The 21,975-nt window shown below is 48.2% G+C and overlaps 2 protein-coding genes across 7 annotated transcripts in view; one reads left to right on the top strand and one right to left on the bottom strand.

Moving 5' to 3' along the window:
- Window positions 1–1,948, top strand: part of ST14 (suppression of tumorigenicity 14) — a 32,194-nt gene extending 30,246 nt beyond the window's left edge. For both annotated transcript variants that reach the window (XM_032472311.1, XM_032472313.1), the window contains exons 17-19: window positions 191–465; window positions 1,067–1,203; window positions 1,290–1,948. In XM_032472311.1, coding sequence (XP_032328202.1) covers window positions 191–465; window positions 1,067–1,203; window positions 1,290–1,451 — 574 coding nt within the window. In that variant the 3' untranslated portion in view covers window positions 1,452–1,948. The remainder of the gene's footprint in view (window positions 1–190; window positions 466–1,066; window positions 1,204–1,289) is intronic.
- An 11,425-nt stretch (window positions 1,949–13,373) lies between these two features.
- Window positions 13,374–21,975, bottom strand: part of ZBTB44 (zinc finger and BTB domain containing 44) — a 44,977-nt gene continuing 36,375 nt past the window's right edge. For 4 of the 5 annotated variants that reach the window (XM_032472530.1, XM_032472531.1, XM_032472532.1 and 1 more), the window contains exon 6: window positions 13,374–20,654. In XM_032472530.1, coding sequence (XP_032328421.1) covers window positions 20,372–20,654 — 283 coding nt within the window. In that variant the 3' untranslated portion in view covers window positions 13,374–20,371. The remainder of the gene's footprint in view (window positions 20,655–21,975) is intronic. The other variant, XR_004316936.1, reaches the window with a different exon arrangement.

Raw genomic sequence — 21,975 nt, 5'->3', positions numbered from 1 at the left:
GATAGGAGGTCGTTTTGTTAACAAAATAAGAATGTACTGAGAAAGGAAAGCAGAGGTAAGGGGGTGGGAGCTGCACTGCCCGCGTACGGGATGGCGCCCCGACCCTGCCCCATTCCTGTGGGCGGGGACTGGGGGCGGGGCTCAGCTCCTCCCTCCTCCGCCCCTTCCCCGCCCCTCCCTGCCCCTGCAGGTACTCTGACCACAGCATGTGGACTGCCTACCTGGGTCTGCACGACCAGAGCCAGCGCAGCGCCCCGGGGGTGCAGGAGCTCCGGCTGCAGCGCATCATCTCCCACCCCTACTTCAACGACTTCACCTTCGACTACGACATCGCGCTGCTGCAGCTCGAGCGGCCGGTCGAGTACAGCCCCACCGTGCGGCCCATCTGCCTGCCCGACGCCACGCATGCCTTCCCCGCCGGCAAGGCCATCTGGGTCACCGGCTGGGGCCACACGCAGGAGGGAGGTGAGGAGGGCGGCTGTGGCGTGGGGGTGGGGGGTGCCCTGGATGAAGGGCCTGCGCGACCTCGGCCAGTCGCTTCACTCTGGTCCTGCTTCTTCAGTGAAAAGCAGAGTAAAGCACCTTCCCACGGCAGGCGCTCCCTGCGCGCGAGGACCCTGTCAGGGAGACGGCGATTTGGAAGGGCCTGTCCCGCCGTCCCTGCCAGGGTGGGCGGTGGGAGCCCGGCCCCCTGTCTTGCCTCCACGTGAAGGCCTGAAGGTGGATAAATGTGATGCCCGAAATCAGCTGTGGAGCTAGTGCAGCGGGAAAGAGGGATCACCTGGGGCTTGAGGCTTTGTGGCCGGCCCCCTTTCTCAGCCCCTTCCCAGGGTGTGTGTTGGATTCGTCCCCTGACCGAGGGTCGCCGCCCGGATCACCCCGTCTGTCTGCACGGGTCCTACCCCGGAGACGCACCCTCTGTTTTCGGCCCTGTGCCGGCCACAGGCATCCCAGCTGTTTCCAGGGTTTGCTCGTCGTCCCTCCCTTCGGGGCGCCGCGCCGGGGGCCCTCCCCACGCCCGCAGCTCGGCCCCTGGGCGCTGACTGCCGGCCACCGTGTCCCCCAGGCACCGGGGCGCTCATCCTGCAGAAGGGCGAGATCCGCGTCATCAACCAGACCACGTGCGAGCGCCTGCTGCCGCATCAGATCACCGCGCGCATGATGTGCGTGGGCTACCTCAGTGGCGGCGTGGACGCCTGCCAGGTGGGGCCGCGGGGGCCCGCGGGGGCCCGCGGGGCGGGAGGGGGCGCGCCGCGGGGCTCCATGCCGAAGGCCTCGTCTCCCCACAGGGCGACTCCGGGGGCCCCCTGTCCAGCGCCGAGGCCAATGGGCGGATGTTCCAGGCCGGCGTGGTGAGCTGGGGTGACGGCTGCGCACAGAGGAACAAGCCGGGAGTGTACACGAGGCTCCCCGTGTTTCGGGACTGGATTAAAGAGCAGACTGGGGTGTAGACGCGAGGCCCACCTGCCGGCTTGCACAGCTGCGGGCTGAGGACTGGATGGCTCTCTGCACCCCCGGCTTGCCCCCCAGAACCCAGACTGTGAACTGAACCCCCAGGCTCTGGAGATGGAGAACCCCCTCGAGTCCTCGCACTTCCTCAGCCTGGAAGTGAGGTTGGGGAGCGGAGGGGAGGACACTGGCGGTGCCCAGGCGGCAGAGGTTTGGGAGGTTTGACGACACAGCGTCTCCCCTTCGGCCCCAAGCTGGGCGAAGGCTCTTTCCCGAAGGTTTGCTGCTTCTGCCGCTGATCCCAGAGCTGCTGTCTTGACTCTGGGACGCCTTGGGTGGGGCAAGTAGGGCCCTGTGGGCTCCTAGGGTCACACTTTTCAGGAAACCCAGGTCTGAAGGACCAGGGAAGTCAGACGGGTCCAAGATTTGAATGTTTTACCAGCTCCCAGAATGGGGTTCAGTGTGTGTATTTGTGAGTAAAACACTTTGATTTTGGTAATTTTGTTTTCTTACTGGAGTTGATGGGCTCCTCTAGCCCCAGATGCAAGAAGCCGGGCTTAAATTCCTCTCCACACAGATCCCGGAGTCAGGCTGAATGGGAACCAGAGTGCTCTGTGGCCTCCTCCGGGCCAGCAAGGGCTGTGTTCCTGCTCTTACCTGAAGCTTCGGACACCAGGGCCTGGTGCCCTGAGAAGGGGTGGGAGGGGCTGCGGCACCTGTCCAGTCTGCGCACCCGGCGGGGGAGGAGCTTGTCCCAGGATTTTCCATCAGGTGGGGAGGTGATCACACGAGTGTTGTGTGTGTGTGTGTCTGAACCACTCGGACAGGGGGTGTGCGTCAGTCCGTGCCTGTCCAGTGTGGGCTGTGGCCTTGGGGGAGTGACACTGCCTTGCTTGAGGCTTCTCACACGTCTGGTGCCATCCTCCTTCGATTTTCACTTATTTAGAATGTTCTCTATCTCCTTGCTTGGGATGACCCAGAGACAGTGGGAGGATCTGGGGAGGACTTAGGGAGATCTTGAAAAGGCACGTGCAGGCCTCCTGTATGCGGGGCTGGGGTGGGTGGAGGGGGCAGACCTGGGAAGAGACAGCAGATGCCAGTGTTGAGAGGGAAGACAGGGCGGTCTGCGCTTATCGCCAGCTGTGTCCCCAGTCGGGCCTCGCTGCTAGAGATGCTGATGCGTATTTGTTGAGTGAATGGCCTTTGCCTTCCATGATTTTGGAAACCAAAGGGACAGTCTGGGAAGGCTTCCTGGTGGAGGTGAGCTGCTGCTTTCATTTTAGCCTGAGTGTTTTAGCCTCTGGAGGGAGTAAGTGCTGTCTTGACACCTGTGCAAGCACGTGCATTGGGTTTTCCTTCCAGGAAAAGGAAAGAGTGTTATTCTCACCGAGGTGTCAGGGGTAAAGGAATGAAGGTGCTGTCAGAGGACCCTGTGCGGGCGGTGTAAATAGCTGGTGTGCAGGCAGAGGCTTCACTGGTGGTCTGGTTCCCACGGGCCGGGAGCGTTGGCACCCGCTGGGATGTTGCAGGCTCAATTCTCCCGCTTCGCCCAGACCTCCATCAGAGACTCTGGGGTGGGGCCTAGCAACCTGTGCTGTAACAAGTCTTCCAGAAGGTTCTGACAAAACCTCAAGACTGAGGACCACGGGGCTACTGGCGTCAGCATCACCAAGTGCCGGGCATTTTTGTTTTGTACTGAGCCCCTCAGATTGTGTGTGTCTGGTCCGGCAGCCTTGTGCAAGCGACTGTTCTCCGGGCAGCCTGCAGAGTTACAGCGTGTGAACTGGGCGGGAGCAGGGCCTGAGGAGTCTCTGAGGTGGGTCCTGCGAGGTGCGGAGCCCACTGGGAGGTGGAATGAACTTCTAGTCCCTGAGCTGCTGCCCTGCTGTGTGGGCTCTGGGTTGGGGAGTGGGTGGTCCACAGGCCCCATCAGCAAACTTGGCCAAGGGGACCCTAGGACCCCCTGAAGGTGTAGGCTCTGCTGCAATTCAGGCACAGCCGAGGGGTGCAAAGTGGGAGGCGGCGGCGGCGGTGGCGGTGGCGGGGGCGAGGCTGAGGGGGTGGGATTCCTGTTCCCGGGAGCGCCATGCACAGCACCACCAGGGTTGCCAGGAAAACGGCCCAGTGGGGGTGGTTGGGGCCCCCAGAAGCTCAGTGCACCACTGTGGGGTCTTTTCCTGACTGACTAGCCTGTTTTTGTGGCTAAGATCTTGAAACAATCCAGCTGTCTTGTGCCCCAAACTACCTTGTATCTCAGTTTAATTAGGGTCAGTGAATGTTTAACCCTGTTTCGTGGAGGGGCATCTGGTCCAGGCCTGGCTCCTGCAGGAGTGACAGTCTGCAGCCCAGAGCCGCAGACCCTGAAGGGCAGAGGGAAGTTGTTCAACCACAAGGGGGCGCCGCAGGGCTTCCCAGGCGCCGGCCTCCCGAGGTCGCGGCTCTCACAGGAGAGGGGTCTCACTGCCTCCTGGGGGTGGGCTGAGTGGGGTGGTGACACGGGGTGGAGGCTGCCTCTCCCACCGCCCGCAAGCCCGAGCACGTGCCGAAGAGCAGCCTGGAGTCTCAGACCAGCGCGGCGTGGTGCGCGGGCTGCGCCTGGTCCGCTGGGCCCACGGTGATGACACTGTGTTTGACGAAGGGCTCAACCCTGAGGATTTCAGTTAGCTTCATTATCTCTTTCCTGTTTCCCCCTTTTCTCCTTCAGAGGGGTGCATACCTGTTCCATCCCCCGTGCCTGTGGCTCCGAGGCTGTGTTTATCCTTTCCCCTCACCTCCAGCTGTTTCCTAAAAAGTCAGTGTCCAGAGTTGTTTCCAGGTGGAGGTGGAATCAGCTCCATTGTCTGTCTGTTCCGCTGTCTCAGGATCTTCCAGCAGGAGGGGTGTGTATTTTCCTGGGTGGCAGCCTTCCCCTTGGCGCTGCCTCCCCCACACACCGCCTTCACCTTGAGGCTATCACGCTTTTCCCTGCCCCCGCCTGTCATCGGAGAGAGCGGCTCCCTGCCAGGCCTCTCCTTCGGAACTTCATACGGACTTGTTTAACTCACAAGGAAACTCTTTCCTTCTCAGCCTGTATTCTTTTTCCAAAGAGCTGCAAGGATGAGGTGGGTGTGTGTGGCGGGGGCCGGGGTGGCGAGGGGAGGAGGACCGGGCCCTGAGAGAAGGGCAGAGCCACTCTCATTCACTGTCCTAACCCTCCTGTCCACACAGAAGTGCGTTCAGAGAACAGTTCCCAGCGTAAACAGGGCACTGGTACCGCTCTGCATTTCATAACCTCAGCACTATCCGAGCGCCTGACAGGACAGGAAAAATCTGTAGAAACAAACTGGAAGAAAACTGAAATCTGTCTGAAACGTGGCTTGTGAAAACCTGTAACAAGCTTGTTTGTATCAGCTGGAGGAAAGAAGTCATTAATTCAACGAGCTTCTGCCAAGGGCCACCCCGGCACTCTTTGTGACAGGGGCACAGGGCAGTTGTGGATTGTGGGACACGGGGTGTGGGGCTGCTTCAGGCTCAGCAGGCCTGGCCTCGCAGACCTCAGGAACAGGTCCTGAAGCAGGTCCTGGGCCCGGGGTGGGGTTCACATCCTTAGTAGGTGTGGGGTCACGTGGTCCGCCTCTTGGACCACCGTGGGGACGGATGCTTCTGCCTGGGGCCTCTTCAGGTGTGTCAGGATGGTCCCATGATCCTCTAATTGCTCAGTGGGAAGTTTTTGTGGAATAACATGCCTGAGGGGCGCCCTTTAAAACTGGAAGGATACCTCCGTTCAGCCCCTCATCAGGAAAGAACCTTGAAGGTCTGGTAGGTAAGAATCTGCCTAAAATTGAGGGGAGCACAGACAGGCTTCCAGGGAAGAGGGACTTGCCACACCTCCGCCCATCTGTACACCTGCCCAGCCACATGGTGTCGGAAGTCACCTTGATGTCCGTCTCTCCCCCGGTGATGTCTGCGCCGGGTAGGGACCGGCAGATCATCTGCTCCAATGATGTGTAAGAAGCATCAGTGACAACCGCAGCAGGTGCTAAGGGCCGGGTACACATCAGATCACCGCATCCTCACCAGTCATGGGAGGAGGCCTGGAGGTGTCACTAGATCTTGCTCAAGGTTCCCCAGTAAAAGAAGGGTGCAAACCCAGGTGCTGGACTCCGAAGCCGGTGCATTGAGTCCTGCACTGCCTTCCTGAGGCAAGGCACTCTCTCCACCTGAAGCTTTGGAGATCCAGGGCCTCTTGCCTGGTGACCAACTCCCTGGCTCAGGCACACGCAGAAAAGGCCAAAATGAACTAGCTGGGCTCTGAAATGACTCCTTCGGTATTTCAAAATCTTTCCCAGTCCCATTTCCTTGGCTGCCCCAGCAGCCGCTGGGCATTTCCCTTTCTCAGGGGCCAAACCATCTGCTTTCTCTTGTTCCTCTGCCTGAGGCTCACATGGACTGGCGGGAGAAAATGTTTCCCTGAGGTCTTGGCTGTGGGCAGCAGAACAACACATTCTGACCTGTGATTCAGAAGGATCAACTCTTCTGCCCACCCCCACCTTCCTCCCTTGAGCCATTCATTTCTGCTGAATGCTGGGTGGCCTTGAGGGAAGTGTCAGCAAAGGGAACAGAGGCCAGAAGTGATGGTGGCACCTGGGCTTGGAGAAGTGACTGGAAAAGGAGGAGTGACAGAAGTCCTGCTGGGGTCTTGGCGCACTTACGGGTCCTGCTGAGTCCAGGGAAATGCCCTTCACTCAGATTTTCCCATCTCAGAGGAGAGCCACAAAATGAGCCTGTGTGTGGTGACACAAATATTTCTGGATCACCAATGACAAGGACTTTTCCTGGGACCTGGGGGAATGCCACAACCAGAGCTGAAAAGACACTTCCATTTTGTTCTAGTTCAAAGGCTTTTGAAAAATGAGTAGTTAATAGTTTGAACTGTTTCACTGGGTATTTTAAACAAAAGCCTTTTAATTTGGTTGAGTAAATATTTTGTAAATTTGCATTAAAGGCCAAGAAAGGAACGATTAGCGTGTGTGCCCGGGGCTCACGCAGGAGAGCAGCAGGGGGCGCTCACACACCGCGCCGCCCGAGAGAGTGGCTGAAGCAGCCGCATCCACAAGCAGGGCTTGGGCAGCCCCCTCTCCCCACAGCTCCCTCCCGCCCAATTCATGGCGAGTCTGGGCGAAGCACAGACGTGGAACCCTGTGTCCCCTAGTGTGGAAACACCACGTTTGGACCCACTGTGAAGGCAGCTTTCCAGGGGCCATGCTGCCTTCCCTCTTCCTGACTCCTGACCCCTGACCCCAAGGTGGGAACCTCACTGCCGCGGTGGCCCTTCCTCTGGAGAGGCTGGCGGGCACTCTGAAGCCTGGCAGCAGCCCCCGAGCTCTGAGCTCCAGAACTGGGGGGCCGCACTCCCCCGCCTTGTCTCGGAGGCCGCTTGCTGCCATCTTCCCAAGGCCAGGCCTGTCCGGGCACAGCGGTGCCCCACGGCGCCTCGGGGAGAGCAGGGCCAAGGGAGGGGGCGACTGGCTGGCCCACACCCTCCCCTGCCCTGTGCCGCCAGTCCCAGCGGGAGGAGAGCCGGTTCATGAAGCCTCCAGCACCCAGCTACTGGAGGGTGGGTTCTTGGCTCTGGGAAGGTCTTAAGCGTGTTTGTTAGCACACATTCCTGTCACCCCAGACTAATGTTACCTTAGACTGAGTCTGAGTGACATGCAGCCTTGCCCCCCCCCCCCTTTGCACATTCTCCTCCGGCTTCGGGAACCCCTTCTGTTTTGTACTTAAATTGTTCATGGGATGGTGTTACAGATAACTTCTGGGAAGCAAGGACCACGTGTCTACACTGAAGACAGATTATACTTCTTAGTCAATGTACCTCAAGACGGCCTCTCGGGCTGTCGTGGGGGGAGAACCAGGGAGAGGCCAAGTTCCGAGGCTCAGGAGCCCGGGGCTGAGTGCTGCGCTGGCGGTTAGGCCCGGAGAGGCATCTGGTTCCCGTCGGAGACTGGGGGATGCTGGGATTTTCCTTTGCTCCTGGCTCTGCTCACCCCTCCACCCCGACTCCAACCGATACTTCGTGGTGGGAGAGGAACTGGAAAATCCACTGATGCACATGAGAGCTGGGGTAAACCAGGGACTGTGAGCGAGCCCAGGTGGGAAAGGATTCAGCAAAGTGGGGACAAACCTTCCTCACATGGTGCCTGTAAACAGGCAACTAAGGGGCTAGAATTGCTTGGCTCTGGGATGCTGGGAGCGCCGACAGCAAGGAGAGGGGTGAGAAGCGTCGGGCTCGGGTGGGAGCACACCCCCTTCCACTGAGCATGAAGGGGCTTCTGGTCCCACATGTTTCAGGGGTGCGAGCTCGGGGCCCCACGAGGGAGGGTCTGGCAGCAGCGCTGGGGAGGGGGCGTCAGGTGGGCAGCAGTCCATGGGGAAGACAGGAGCTAAAGATGGACCCAGATTGAAGAGGCCCTCCTTCACTTGTCCCTGTTCTCACACACGAGTGTGCACGTGTTGGTACGTACGTGCACATAAACCTGTGTTTTGCAGTACTTACAACGTGCAAAGTGAGACCTTCCCAAAGCTAATCTGAGCCAGTCTCTTTCTCCTTGGTCCACACGGAAGCCCCTGCCACGTCAGTCAGTGGGTTTGAATTCTCACAGGTGTCACATGGTCGTACCTGGGAGGCTGGGGGTGCTGTGGGCGGAACCCCAGCTCTGGAGAGGAATTACACAGACGCACCTGGCACATCCTGGCCTGGCCGGAGGAGCCAGTGCTGTTTTCCGTGCGTGTGCACGTGGCCCCGGCTGAATCTCACCCTTTCCCCGCGTCTTCCGTGCTGTACGGAACTCTCTCAAAAGCACCTGGTAGGATTTCCCAGGGCAGTCGTGCCTGTCCCTCTCTGTCAGGGAGTTCTTAGGGGAAAAGCAATTGTCCTACTGAAGCCACTTCTGTTTCCTGGTGAATGCAGACCCGCTGACAGCACATGCCTGGTACCCAGGCTCAGTGTGTGCAGGGCTGTGTGTGCAGTCGGCCCCACCGTAGGAAAGGATGTGTCTGGGTACTGGACACATGCAAGGCCTCTTAAATGCATCTTAAACTTAGACAGAAGCCAAAAATCTGGACACAGAGAATGAGCTCAGCTCTATGAAAAAGTTAAACCTACAACTGCTGCCAGTGCCTGGCCCTCAAGCTAAGTTTCTAACTTAGAGCAGCCCACCCCTTGGCTTGTGTTGGGGAAACAGACTTCCCCGAGTTTGTCCAGGAAAAGCCGTCTCACACGTGGAAACAAACTTCCTCCAGTTTCTCTACTTCTCTCTTTGTAATCTCCTGGCACTGCCTGTTCTGCTTGGGCGTCTTCCTGGAGAGATGTGGGTGGGGACCATGGCCTCCCCAACAGACGGGCCAGGCGGCGCCCCTGCACTCGCGGCCCCCTCCGCCTGCAGCGCTCCTGCCGTCACCTGCCTGGGCCTGGCCTCATTCGCTCACTTCGGCCTCCGTACCTAGTAGCCCCCCTGCCCACTCACTGTATCCATCTTGTTTGTTGTCGGTCACCCTCCTTTCCCCACTCCTTCCTCCACGAGGGCAAGATTTCTGTTCTGTTTGATGCTGTATCTCAGTGGCCTGTGTAGCACACAAAGTCTACGGAGGGAAGGAGGAGAAGGAAGTGTAAGCAGCAGAGTGAGGCAGGACGTGAAAAATGCCTTTGGGATTTTCAACCCCACCAACCTGGCTTAGCAGGAGCCAGGCTCTGCTAGAAATCGGCCACCCAGCTAAGCAACTACACCTGCATGACTGTTCCCAGGGAAAAAAAGCTCTCTCCTCACCACCCTAAACTGAACTCAACTCTGGGCCTAGGCTCAGAACTTCGCCTAATTCTTACCCTATTCTGTCAAGGACACAGAGTTCTCCCTGAAAAGCAGAGGGAGTTTGCCTAAGAATTTGACAAGGTCAAGTAAGCAAATATCTCGAGGCCTCAGGAGGGAGCAGATGTCTGCTGTTCAGAGACAAGATGTGGTCTTAAGATCACAGGCCCATGTCTCACCCAGCCCCTGCCGGACCCCTGCTCTGCACCCCGCCCCGTGTCCCCTCCTCTGGGCTCTCCCCTGACTGCAGACCCCTCAGTCACCTCACTTCAGTCTGTGCCTCCCCCTCAGCTGTGCCCTGCCTGCTCCTGCCCCCGAGCAAGCTCGGATGAAGCTGGCCCTCGGCCTGAGAACATGGGCTGTCCCTGCTTCCCGCCACATTCTTCAGGCCTCCTCTGATCCGGTCCCAGGCCTCTGCTGTACGTTTTCTCCCGTCTTCCTTTCGGGGATCCTGTAACTCTCAGCAAATCAAACCACCTTCACTCCCTGGACACCTGGCCTCCTGTGCGCAATGTTGTTTCCTGGGTGCCTCCAGCCCCACCCCATTTCTGCTGGTACAAATCCTACTCTACAAGCAAGACACAGCTCACGTGCTCCTCCCGCCCACTGCCTGCCCGGGTCCCTCCACCCAGATCTCGCCCTCCAAATTTTCAAAACACCTTTTTGGTGTTTCTCTCATGGCAATCAGTTATTTCTACATTAGTTTTATTTCTATATTTCCTCTTTACTTTGGAACATCATGGTACAAGAGACAGGCATGGCCCCAGGCCTAATGGAACTTTATCTAATGAAGCCCAGCTGATTCTCGGTGATCAATGATCAATGTAACAGAAGCACAGGATGCAGCAGGAACCTAACAGGAAGTCCCAACCCAGCGTGGGGGGCTCTGGGATTGCTTCTTTCGGGAGTGGCACTTAGGCATGGACGGTATGGGTGAGTAAACCAGAGCAAGGGAGGAAAAGGACAGGACCAGGGTCAGAGGACAGTCTGGGGAGCTCTGGCCAGGCTCAGGGCAGCTGTTCTGAGGACTGGATTTACAGTTAATACTTGTTCATAATCCCATACAGCCTGACACTTCAGACCTTCATTTAAAAATGAGTAAAATTATGACATATATGGTGAAGTGAGGGTGACATGGTGCTCGGTGTTCTGTCCTAAAACCCCCAGTGAGCACACTGAGCATCCTGGTAAACTGAGCTTGTGACTGCTGGCAACGTTCATCACTCATTCGACATTTTGATCTACTGTGTGCCCAGCGCCGCAGGGGAGATACATATCGAAGACAGTCCCTGGTGCCAGGAATTAAGTTGGGTGAGGGAGCACTGGTAATGGTGGACAAGACTTGGTAAATGGTTACTATACACTGGGTGCTGCTCTAAGCACTTCACATATAATTCATTTAATTCTCACAACTACCTCATGAGGTGGAGTTAGAAGACAGCGTGACTGAGAAGCAGTTTGGTGGAGCTAAACAAAATCTGCTGGGGGAACAGACAGGAGGGATCGTAACCTCAAAGTGGAGGCAGGTGGCAGGTGGGAGTGGGGCTGAGGGGTGGGTTCCTAGAGGAGGTGATGACTTATCTGTGCTGTGAAAGTCCAACTGCAACTAGCCAGGCACAGCTGGCTGGGAAAGGGGTTCTGAGGGAGAGAGGGAGACAGACTTTAAGCAGGGCAGTGGCCTGGTTAAGAGACGACTAACAGAAATGGGAAGGATGGACCGGAGTGGGCCCGGCCGGAGAGGGAAGAGCAGTGAGGAAGCTGTTTCTGTTACTGGGCCAGAAACAACAAAGGCCTGAATTAAGTAACAGCGGCAGTGGTGGAGACAATGACAGAAGACACTGTCAACAGGGGTGGGAAAGATAGCCCGTTACTATTAACTGGCCGTGCTGACCAGGTGAAAGCACACAAAGCAAAGCGCGTGACCAGTCCACGTTTTCACCAGGTCACAGACGACTGTCTTACACTGTAAGAAGTCAACCTGATTCTGCTTTAGGAGAGCTCGGTCCTGGCATAAAAGACAAAAATACCCACCTGCATAATTTAACTCACGTTTCCTCCCAGAATTACCCTACCTCAAGGGTCTCCCCAAATGCTAGTGCCCCAAAGAACCGCAGTGCTGCACTGGCAGACCTTCCCGTCACCGGGTCTGATACAGGCTCTACCAGCCCAAGCCCCGAGGCCCAGCCCTGTGGTGCCTGGAGGTTCCAGGTGGACCCGATGCCTTTAATCACCAGCAGGAGGAGCACTAACTACCTGTGTGGACCACACACCTGTTAGCATGTCACCGAGTTTTTGAAGATCAACTCACTCATGGCGCTATTTTATAAACTGTAGGACTGACTGAGAAGGAATTTTTATTAATCTTGTAGGTAGACTCATTTGCAGTCAATAAAGAATTCTGTTCCTGGACAAAGGTGACCAGGTACACATATGCACTGCTGATGCCAAGAGAGCACCCCTGCCTCAGTCCCTAAGTTAAGACGGACGAGTGGAGTTTCATTTTGCTGTGGTCGTTTCTCATGTTCTACAGCAACTTTCCCACAGAGGGTCTCCAGGCAGCAAGAAACATCGACAGAGGCCGTTCACTTGAGACTGGCCCCTCACCGAGTGAGTGTGTGTGCTGCTAAGCCTGTCTGACTCTTCAGGTTCTCTGACCAACGAGACTCACTCCTTCACTTAAATGACTCCAGCCAAAGGCAGCAGATATGTCAGCAGTGGAAAAAAGTAGGAAAAGATAGAAAGAAGGGTGTAAGGTTGCGTGGAAGCCCTGCAAAACGGTTCTAAAGCCAACTCTGCCCAAAGCTTCTGCAATGGCTTGTCTGCTGATTTATAAATGGGTGGGTATAGAAATACAAATTTCTTTGGTAAAAAAAATTCAAGTAAATGAATCAGAGTTTGAGAAAACAATATAACAGCTTTCTCTTTGTCCCCATGGCTCTTCAAACTCTAGTTCTCATCAGTCTGCTGATAAGGAAGTTCTTTCTGGACTGACTCTGCCCTGTCTTTGTCAGTTTTCCCGTCTGTAGAAAAGTTTACCCACGTGAAAAATGAACTACATTACATTTTGGGATCTGATGTTTATGAGCAAGCTTCCCCTACTGAAAACTCTTGGTATTCTGGAGATTTCTCAGTTTAGTACTTACAACAAACATTCTGAAGAGAACGCCCAAACTCTTAACCCCAGCACCACGCGCTGGGGAGATGCACACCTTCCGGTATTACCTTCAGTTTCACTTTCTGAGAGGGTTTTCTGTCTGTAATTTACATGCAATTCAAACTTGTAGCACATGATTACTTAAACTTCTGCACTCTGCATCCATACAGATCATCTGTGGCTGAGGTCAATGAGAATCCCAACACACTATTTTGACCCTGAATGGTTTAATAAACTGTTGTTAAAAACTCTCAACACGCTCACTGAATGACTGAGAATGCACCTTAAAAATTTACCCTCTTCCTCCCTGAACTTAATTAAAGTGATCCTGGCAGCTTGGGGTCTGGAGCAATTGAAACAATTTCTTTGGCCTGTTGCTCTGTCTATAGATCATTTATTGTCAGAATCACAGCTAGATGAGTCTATGGTTAGAAAGCCCTTCCTTCCAGCTCTCACAGGCGCGTCACCTATGCAGTGAGACGCTTTCCCCAGGAAGTGCCCGTTCTCTACGTCCTGGTTGTAAGCTATTATTGAAATATCACCAGGAGGTCTCTAGTTAATAAAGTGTGACCTCAGCAAGAGTCAGGGCAACTTCTACAGAGGTAACCCACCACTGAGGACAGCAGCTCTGCACAATCACCTGGTCCAACAGCTCTAGGGCTTGACGACGTTCTCTAACTGGCCTCCTTTAAGTCCCTCTTCAACCTCAGGGATGGTGTTTGTGGAACCTTTGCACTTGCAGCTCTTTTCTTACCTGCCTGGGAAGCGGCCGCGTGCCGTCTCACACGACCCTCTCTAGTCTGCACACACTCAGTGGATGCTTCCTTAGGTAACGCATTATTCTGATGACTTTTCTTACCCACTTGACCTCAGTCACCACCACCAATGCTTCCTTCCAGCCAACAATAAATAACAACAGCATGAAGTTTTACTTCATAAAGCATTAATAAGATATTTTAATGAGGGGAAAAACCCCCAAATCTTAGTCTTATGTTTCTATTCAAAGACACTCAAAACTATGTTTTCCCTGCCCATTCCTTCTAAGTGAAACTTTATTTGTGACCATGTAATAAAGGCCAGTTTAAAGTTTTTTTTTTAAAGTTTAAACCTTTTTTAAAAAGATTAAACAACCAGGCTAGCAAAAAAGTACTCAATACATACTTCCCTTATATCAAACCAGCTAATATTTCAGTACAAGGTAAACTATACAGGATATGTACAATACACACAGATTATTCACAAAGCAAACACTACGGCTCAGAACCGATCGGAAAACCATGATATTCACATTGATTACAGTGACGCTAAAAATGACTGTAACATTGAAATGGCACTTAGTATACAAAAAGTCACAAAAATATATATATATATATATATATATGTAGTCACCAAGAACTACGGTTCCTGTAAAATACTAATAGCCAGATACTAGGATATAAAACGTGAAGTTCTGACATCGTATACATTGTTAGGAAATGAAACAAAATCCAAAACCATTTTTGTTATTGTTGAAAGTCAAACATGCCAAGTAACTTAACTATGGCCACTGTCACCAAGTGAAGCCAAACCTGAATGAGATGACAACTGGACACAAGGCTGGTGAACCAGGGCGTGGCACAGGTAAGAACGCTGCACTGGTTCCAGGAGAGGGTAGAAGACATGAAAACACCCATCAGCATAATTCACATTTCTTCCCCAGCATCGCCCTCCCCCTGCCAAGGGTTTCACAACGCGCCAGTGCCCAAAGGGCATCATAATGCTGTAACAGCAAGAGGAAGACGCGTCTCCCAACTCCCTTGACTGGGCTGCAGGCAAACTGTAAAGCCCGCACCAGCTGCAACAAAGCCGCCAGTCGCCCACCCGCAGACGTGGTGCGCGGCTTCTCCCTAGGCTGGTGGTACTAGAAAGTACTCCAGTTTTTAAATGGAGCCAGATTTATATGTTAGCTCTGTAAAATACAGAGCTACTGTAGCAGCAAATATGAAATTTCAGGAACAAAAACAATTTTATTTAAAAATTCATTTCTGTTACATCAAAACAATTTTTTCCCCTTCACATCTGTTTCCTTTAACCAGACATCAATTTCTTCTCTCACTGAATTATGGTCCATTAACTCAATTTGACTTTTTCATTATGTTGCTGTGGAAAAAAAAAAGTTCTGATCCTGGAAAGTTTAAATTTACTCTTAAAAATGGGAATACAGGAATTTTAAAGTTAAAAAAAAGTCTGTTCTAGAATTACCTCTCACAAATATATATATTTAAATATTAAAATAGGCTACCTAGGATTTTTATAAAATGGCTTTTGAGAAGATAGCAGAGGCAAAAGGAAGCCACATACCATCTTCTCACTGGACGTAAGGTGCCACAAGGGCGCCTTACAGAGAGGCAGGCAACCTCTCCCTGATGCGAGGGAGGCACCAACAACAACTGCAAGGCCAGCTATGTTACTGGGACCTGCATCAAAACCAGACTCCACTCTATTAGAGACTTCTTCTTTAAAAACAGCTCGATAATAAAAGCATTAGAAGCCATCATTTTGTGTAAGGAAGAAAATGAACACAGCTTACGATCTTGCTCCTTCCAAATACCTGATGGCATTCACTTCAGGCACCTGAAAAGATGAACAGCAGTGCAACTTGCAACAGTTTAGTGGACTACTTACTCTCAGTATGAGAGACTTTACACAGCATGTGTCAGCTTGAAAACTAAACTGGTAACTGAAATAAAAGAAAGCTCTTTAAGAAAACACACTTCTAACCTAGTCATAGAAAAGGTTCTTTCTAGAAAAAGCAGGTCTTTCTGGGAACTGCACAAAAGGCTTCCCATCTTTAAGTGAACACAGCTCCCACTAATACCAAGGAAACAGCGTGTGTTTAGAGGAGATGATGGCTCCTCTTAACGAAGGGAAGATTTATCCTTCCTCACCAGGTGATACACTTTGGTAACCTCGACATTCATTTACAGGATGAGTTTTAAACTTATTTAATTGAATAATGAAATCTGGATATGATTAGACTGGTGTTTGGGAAAACAAGGACAATTTAATAAAAGTCATGACACTGTAGGCCCTCAAACCATCAAGCAGCAATTTTATCAATAAATCATCACATTGAGCCCAGGGCTTTAAGCTTAATCAGCAAAATTAGACATTTAAAAGAGAAAGGCAATAATCAAAGAATTTGATTTTATAAACCAGGCACTTCAAACTGAAATTTAAAAATTTTAAGTTTAAAAAAATTAAAAAACAGTTGTTTTGAACCAGTGGTCTTGGTCTGAACTCTTAAATTCTTTGTAAACTATTACGTACATAGAAACCTCGGCATGAACTGGAACTGGCCTGGCCGCTGTGCAAGGGAGCTACGTGAGTGAAGCAGCGTAAGCACTTTAATGCAGTCTAGTTTTCGGATACCAATTGAGATGCCAATAACGTTGGCATCTAACATCTCCTAACATCTCTGCAGAGACTGTTTGTAAAGACAAAGAACTAGCCATTTTTTTCTATCATAAAAATATAATCACCATGACATAGTAGAAATATCTAACTGTAGTAGTTGAGTATGAAGTTAAAAAAAAAAGTACAACTATCACGCCACTAAGAGTCTTCATCCCACAGTCTGACACAGGCTTAACTCCCCATCATAAATCTCTACGTATTTATCATCTAAACATGAAATACCCACAGAACGCCTGCTCACCTTAGCTGGACCTACAGATTGGTTCAATTCCACTTCACTGTTTCACCTGAACCATTATTGCTTTTGGCAAATCTGTCTTGCTGAGGAACCTCCACATAAAAGTATCCTAAGTAACCAACATTCCGTCAAGCAAAAATGACACTGCAAGATAAAAATGAGTATAGGCAAAATAAGTAATAATTTAAATTTTCACGAACTGAGCTTAAAGCCTGTCAGAGTATGCTTAGCTATAAGCGTTCCTCATAGACATGTTTACTGTAATAGAGAACCCCTCAGTTCTGCTCCACTGATTCAGAAGAGGAAATCTAGTTTGTACACATTCTTTCTCAGGAACTTTCAAAATCTAAATATATTATAAACAAATCATCTTAAGCCAATAACTTAATAGTGAAAACCACATTTACTACCTTTTAGCAACTTTGGGTCACTTCCAAAAGTGAACTTTACTAGTTTTTTTCCCTCTCGATTAATATAATATTTAGAAAATGATTTTCCCTCATTTGCATGCATAGTCCAGAGCTGTAACTTCACAGTTTGCAGATGAGTCAAAATAAGAGTGCCACATGAAAGTTTCTAATTCTTCTCAATTCCTCAAATCTCCTTTCAGTTACAATATCATCATTCATCACGTAATAAGAGTAATTCTCTCCATGTGGTACACTAGTACAAACTGCCATTATATTATACAGCAATGCAATTTTCAGGGGCTACAAAGCTAAAAGAAACTAAAACATGATCTGAGAATCTTCAAAATAGAAGCCACTAAACTAGACAACTGGCCTCTATTTAGATTAAGTATGAGAATAAAAAATAGTAAGAGATAAAAGACTTAAAGAGTTCATACAGCTTCTAAAGGCTCCCGGGGAACCACTTCTACATCGGGAGAGACTGGCTCAGTGGTTAGAAGGTAACAGAGTTACCAACGATGAGTGCGTATTAGATGTGCTGACTAGTTCATTCCTCTTGGTAAAATATTTTAACAAAATGTTAAGTTTTTAAAACCAAAGGGCATGTGTTATAACATGGAACCAAATTACTGCAAGTCAGAACGGTTGCTGAAATGTTAAAATGTAAGATTGAATGAGGCTATTTAAACATTTTAGTATACTTTGTCTCACTGAAATTGAGAACTTTAAAAACTGGCAATGTAACTAAATATATAACTAATTATTTAAAATAAGAATTAAGGTTATTTTAAGTTCAAAGTAGGAAATACCCATTTAAATACATCTGTGGGTGATGACCACCATCTGCATCCCTATCTCGAAAACTTAAAATTCAAAAAACCCCAATATTAACGATTTTGTTTCTGAGCGACTACGATCACTGACATGCTGGATGCTCCCACTGTTAGAAGACACCCTTAATGAAGCAAAGAATGACCACAGGAGCTGTAACACAGCAAACGTCTCTGCTCACGTCTAACGTATGTCTATCACACCTACTCGGTAGTTTTATAATGAAAAGTAAGTGCTTTTCTTATATAAAATACTTGGTTTAAAAAGGCAATTTATCCTGCATCCTAAAATTTAAGCCCTTTAAATATCACAAAGTTACCCCCTTGGGCCTTTAAGAAAGACAGCTATGCTAAAGTGTTCTAAACTGGAATTTTTTGTTTAGTTACACTGGCAATTTCTAGTGGGTGGGATAATGTAACTGGTTTTCATCTCTTTGCAATGTTTTCCCATATTCTGGTAAAAACTATACAGCCAGGCATCCTTCTCTTAGACGAATTTTAAATAAATCTAAATAACTATATATACAATTATCCCTTGTAGCTTAGTTTCCTAAGACAGATCCATAAGCTAAATATCCTTAAACTGTGTATCAAGGAAATTGTAGAGTCTCACTGAAATATCATATGTTAAGTACTGTACTGATAAGATTTGGGGAGCAGACAGCCAACCAACAGGCATTTTCACGGTATATTCAAATGTTTCATAAAACTCGGAATCTGTGTAATTTGTAATGACCAATGAAAATCTTAAGTTTCCATTCGGAAAAAAATAGCCATTGATGGTATTCTGAGAACAGAGAACACCTCAGAGCTGCCAAAATTGTGGAGGACCCTATTAATGCAAAATTCTCAGGACGGGGGTGTGCTAAAAACACTTTTAACCAGCAAATCCCCAAATAGTTCTGATGTAGTTCTTCTCATTAACCCAATTTCTTTCCTTCTTTTCTTCCTTCCTTCCTTCTTTTTAAAAAATAACTCTTAGAACTGAGGGCAACAATGACTCCTGATCATAATTTTACCTACTCTTTGTCTTGTCCATCTAAGATTTTAAAATTAACTTTGAGATTTAACTACTGGTAGGCATAATAGTTTTCAAAGAATCTATATGACATCAGAATTAAAAATTTCCGACCTTTCCAGCTGAGACACAGCAGCACCGCTACTAACAAGTCTCACAGTTGCGGTAATTCCACCTCTTAGAGTGAAGAAGTGTAAATGGTGGAAGGCCGTCATGACCTGCATGTGTTAGTTCTCCCGAAAGCACTACACCTAAGTCTGGGAGCAAAGAGGGAAAAACAGGTTCATGAGTGAGAAACGGACTCAGAAGCAAGTTAAAAACAGCAGAATATGGAAAGAACATCAATCTAAAGGTCTTCAATGAGTTCACATCCCTTCCTTTACATTTGTAGGGGATAAAATAAATTACAGAATTAGCCAATTAAAAAATGAAACAATTAAATAACTGTAACTTAAAAATATATTTTATTATTAAGGTCTAGCACCCAAAATTGAGATCTTGTGTTTTGAGTAAGAAACTGTATTTTCTTTCTTTTTCTCATCTATAATCAGGTGCTTTCATAATTATTAAACTTTGGGTATATACGCAGAAAAAAAGTTACTCCAAAGTTCACTGTTCGTGGACTCATGAATATTTAGGATCAAGGTCAGAGATGCTTTAACGGCACCAGAGAAAACGTACACTCCAGTCCAGAGTATCTTGTATATTTCAACTGTAACCCAGGAAGTTTTTTTTTTTTTTCTCAGCAGCAAAAGAGGTAATATTCATTAATTTAAAATTTTTAGTTTTTCTCTAGCCTTAATTCTTTTTCTCCCCTCAGATTTGAGTTATAGATCATCATTTTATAGCCTCTTTTTATCTTCTACTTTATTGCTTACAGTGTGTAAAAACTATAGTAACTGCTTTTAATAAGATATTTGGCAACGTCCAAAAATATTTTGGAACAAGGACAATGTATCGCTGTCATGTGGGTTTTTTTGTAAACAATCTCAGTTGGGTTAAGAATGTAGCCTTAACAGAGAAGTCTTTATTTTGTCCAAAACATCCCCAAACAATACAACAACCTATATATAAAATATAGAACATCTCCAGTATTTTTTCCTTTTTATGGGATCAGGCCAAGTATAGGCAAGAGAAAGTGCTGCTGATGGGGTAAGACGAAACGGATTCAGGCAATGACTTACTTAGCCGGGCGTTAACATTCAAAGACCAGGCAAACAACAATTTCAGCCAGAAAAGCAGTATGTAAGAGTCCCTAAGAAGCTGAGGTTCACATACTGTGCTCTCCTTTCCTGTTACGCACGCTTGACTATTCTCGACCGTGGTTCTTTGCCTTCTTTCATAGAAGAAAGATCACGTCGAGCAGTGGTACTACACAGAGGTACAGGGAGTACCTATCCCAATACCAGATTTTCACCATGAAAAATCGTAATGACAAAGCTTTAAAAAAAAAAAGAATACTTTGGATTTCACAAGTATATACCCTAATAATTTTTAAGAAAGCTTACCATAAATACTTCCAAAACAAAAGGCTTTACAAAAGACTGTAAAATATCCTGTGAACAGGAGTAAACATCTACTCAAGTCATTTGCCAAATTCATTTAGTCATTTGTTTCTGTTGTATCCTTTCATCTCAGGAAGGTTAATAATCATCTGATTTCTTTTTCACCTAATGATCTGTTGTTAGCCTACTCTTAACAACAGAAGAGGAAACTGATACAGGTTTTTTTAAGTCAACTGGTTCTCCTTAAGTATCAAGGTTTCTATTATGTTTCAACATCACATCATTGTGCACTTACAGAAGCAATCTCTCTATCATGAAAAATAAAACACCACTTGCAGGGCTTACAAAATAAAAAGGGAAATTCTTCCGCAAACCCTTTCTTCATTTAAAAAATTAAATTAAATTTAAATGTACAAGACCAAGCACAGGCACTTTCCAAAAATCAAAAATGAAGCCCGAACAAGAAATTACTCAATAGTTATAGAAGACAGCTCTGATTTTGGGGGGTCATCTCTGGTTGCCTCGGCACAAACACTGGTCTTTGGCTGGTCTGGCATTTCTTCCTCTTTTTCTGCCAGCTCACCAAGAGACCCCAAAGGAAAACTGCTTTCACAATTCTGGGTCGAGGAGACCTGTGAAATCACAGGCATCTGAACAGAGGAGCTGCTTTCAAAACTGTGTTCTCCAAGGTCATATTGAACAAGGGTATCTTCCGGCTCCTGGTTTAAGTAGTCCGGTACTAGGAAATCACTAGATAAGAGGCAAAGGATGAAGCAGGGAGTTAATTTTCAAGCCAGTAATAAATAAGATACAATAAACAGACCCGATTTATAAAACAAGGCTGGGATACTTCATTTCTCTAAATCTTCAATGAAGATTGTAACTCAGGAATTTCCAACTTCTAAACTTTTCTAAATATGAATCAAAGCTATCCATTAGAACCAAAGTACATGTCCTCTCCCTATAACCAAGAGACAAGATTACTGTCTTCAATGTCTCTCTGATGTCCAGCTCTTCTGGTTCGATGTAGAAGAGACTCCGTACACAAAACAAATGCAAATAGCATGTTCAGTGAAGCAAAGCCCATTACAATACTTTATCCTTAACCTTTCTTGGATTACACACTAATTACAAGGTATATACACACCTTATTTTTTTATTACTTCCTGGATAAAAATTAGTTAAGAAACTAAATTCTCTTGCACAAATGACCTTATACATAATCCACTATATAGAGAAATGTCAAAAACTATTTAGATGCTTTATTTAAGTCTTTATTGCTGAACAAAAAAAGTTCATTTTATTAGGAATATCAATAACTAATATACTTAAGAAGGCTATTTTATACTTGGATTGTCCACTATTAATAAAAAAATTAAAATCTGCTCATCTGCAAAGCAACTTAAGACGTCCTATGTTGTATCTGATAGAGTCGTCAGGTGTTACACAAGAGGAGTGGACGGGAGAGGGCTCAGCACAGGGAAGACACCAAAAACAGGAGTGGTTAACTGGGACATGGTTTTAGCCCCAACGCTGGGCTTAGTGAAATGACAACCAGACACCCAGAGTTAGAAATGGTTAAAAAACTGTCTGGTCTGAAAAGAAAAACAAAAATCTATGCAGGAATAATTTGGAATTTATTGAAAAATAAGATTTAGGAAATAAAGGTGGTTTAAAATGTATTATTTCATTTTATAGGGAAATAAGGATTCCTACAGATGCACAATACTGGAGAAGTACTAAAAAAGGACAACAGAATTTCACACCCAGAGGAGACCTCAGAAATCATCTTTAAAGCTCACATTTTATCTTCCCTCTAAGCTTCCAGCTTCTTCATCTGTCAAGTGACAGGTTCAATCCTAATAGTGAGTCGCAGACCTAGAACCAGAACCTGATCCCTGGACACCCGACAAATCAGAAAGGTAACTCTACTACAGATTTTTAATGTTAAAGCATGGAGCTCTGAAATGAAAGGAAAAAGGGAAAACTTCCTTTGATATAAATGATCGTATCCATTATAGCTGCTGTTGAAGTTTCTCTCTTAATATTTCAGAAGAGAGAAGTGATCATA

This window comes from Camelus ferus, chromosome 33 (assembly GCF_009834535.1).
Source record: "Camelus ferus isolate YT-003-E chromosome 33, BCGSAC_Cfer_1.0, whole genome shotgun sequence".
Lineage (NCBI taxonomy): Eukaryota > Metazoa > Chordata > Mammalia > Artiodactyla > Camelidae > Camelus > Camelus ferus.
The sequence above is the reverse complement of the archived record's forward strand: the minus strand, read 5'-3'. Positions and strand labels throughout refer to the sequence as shown.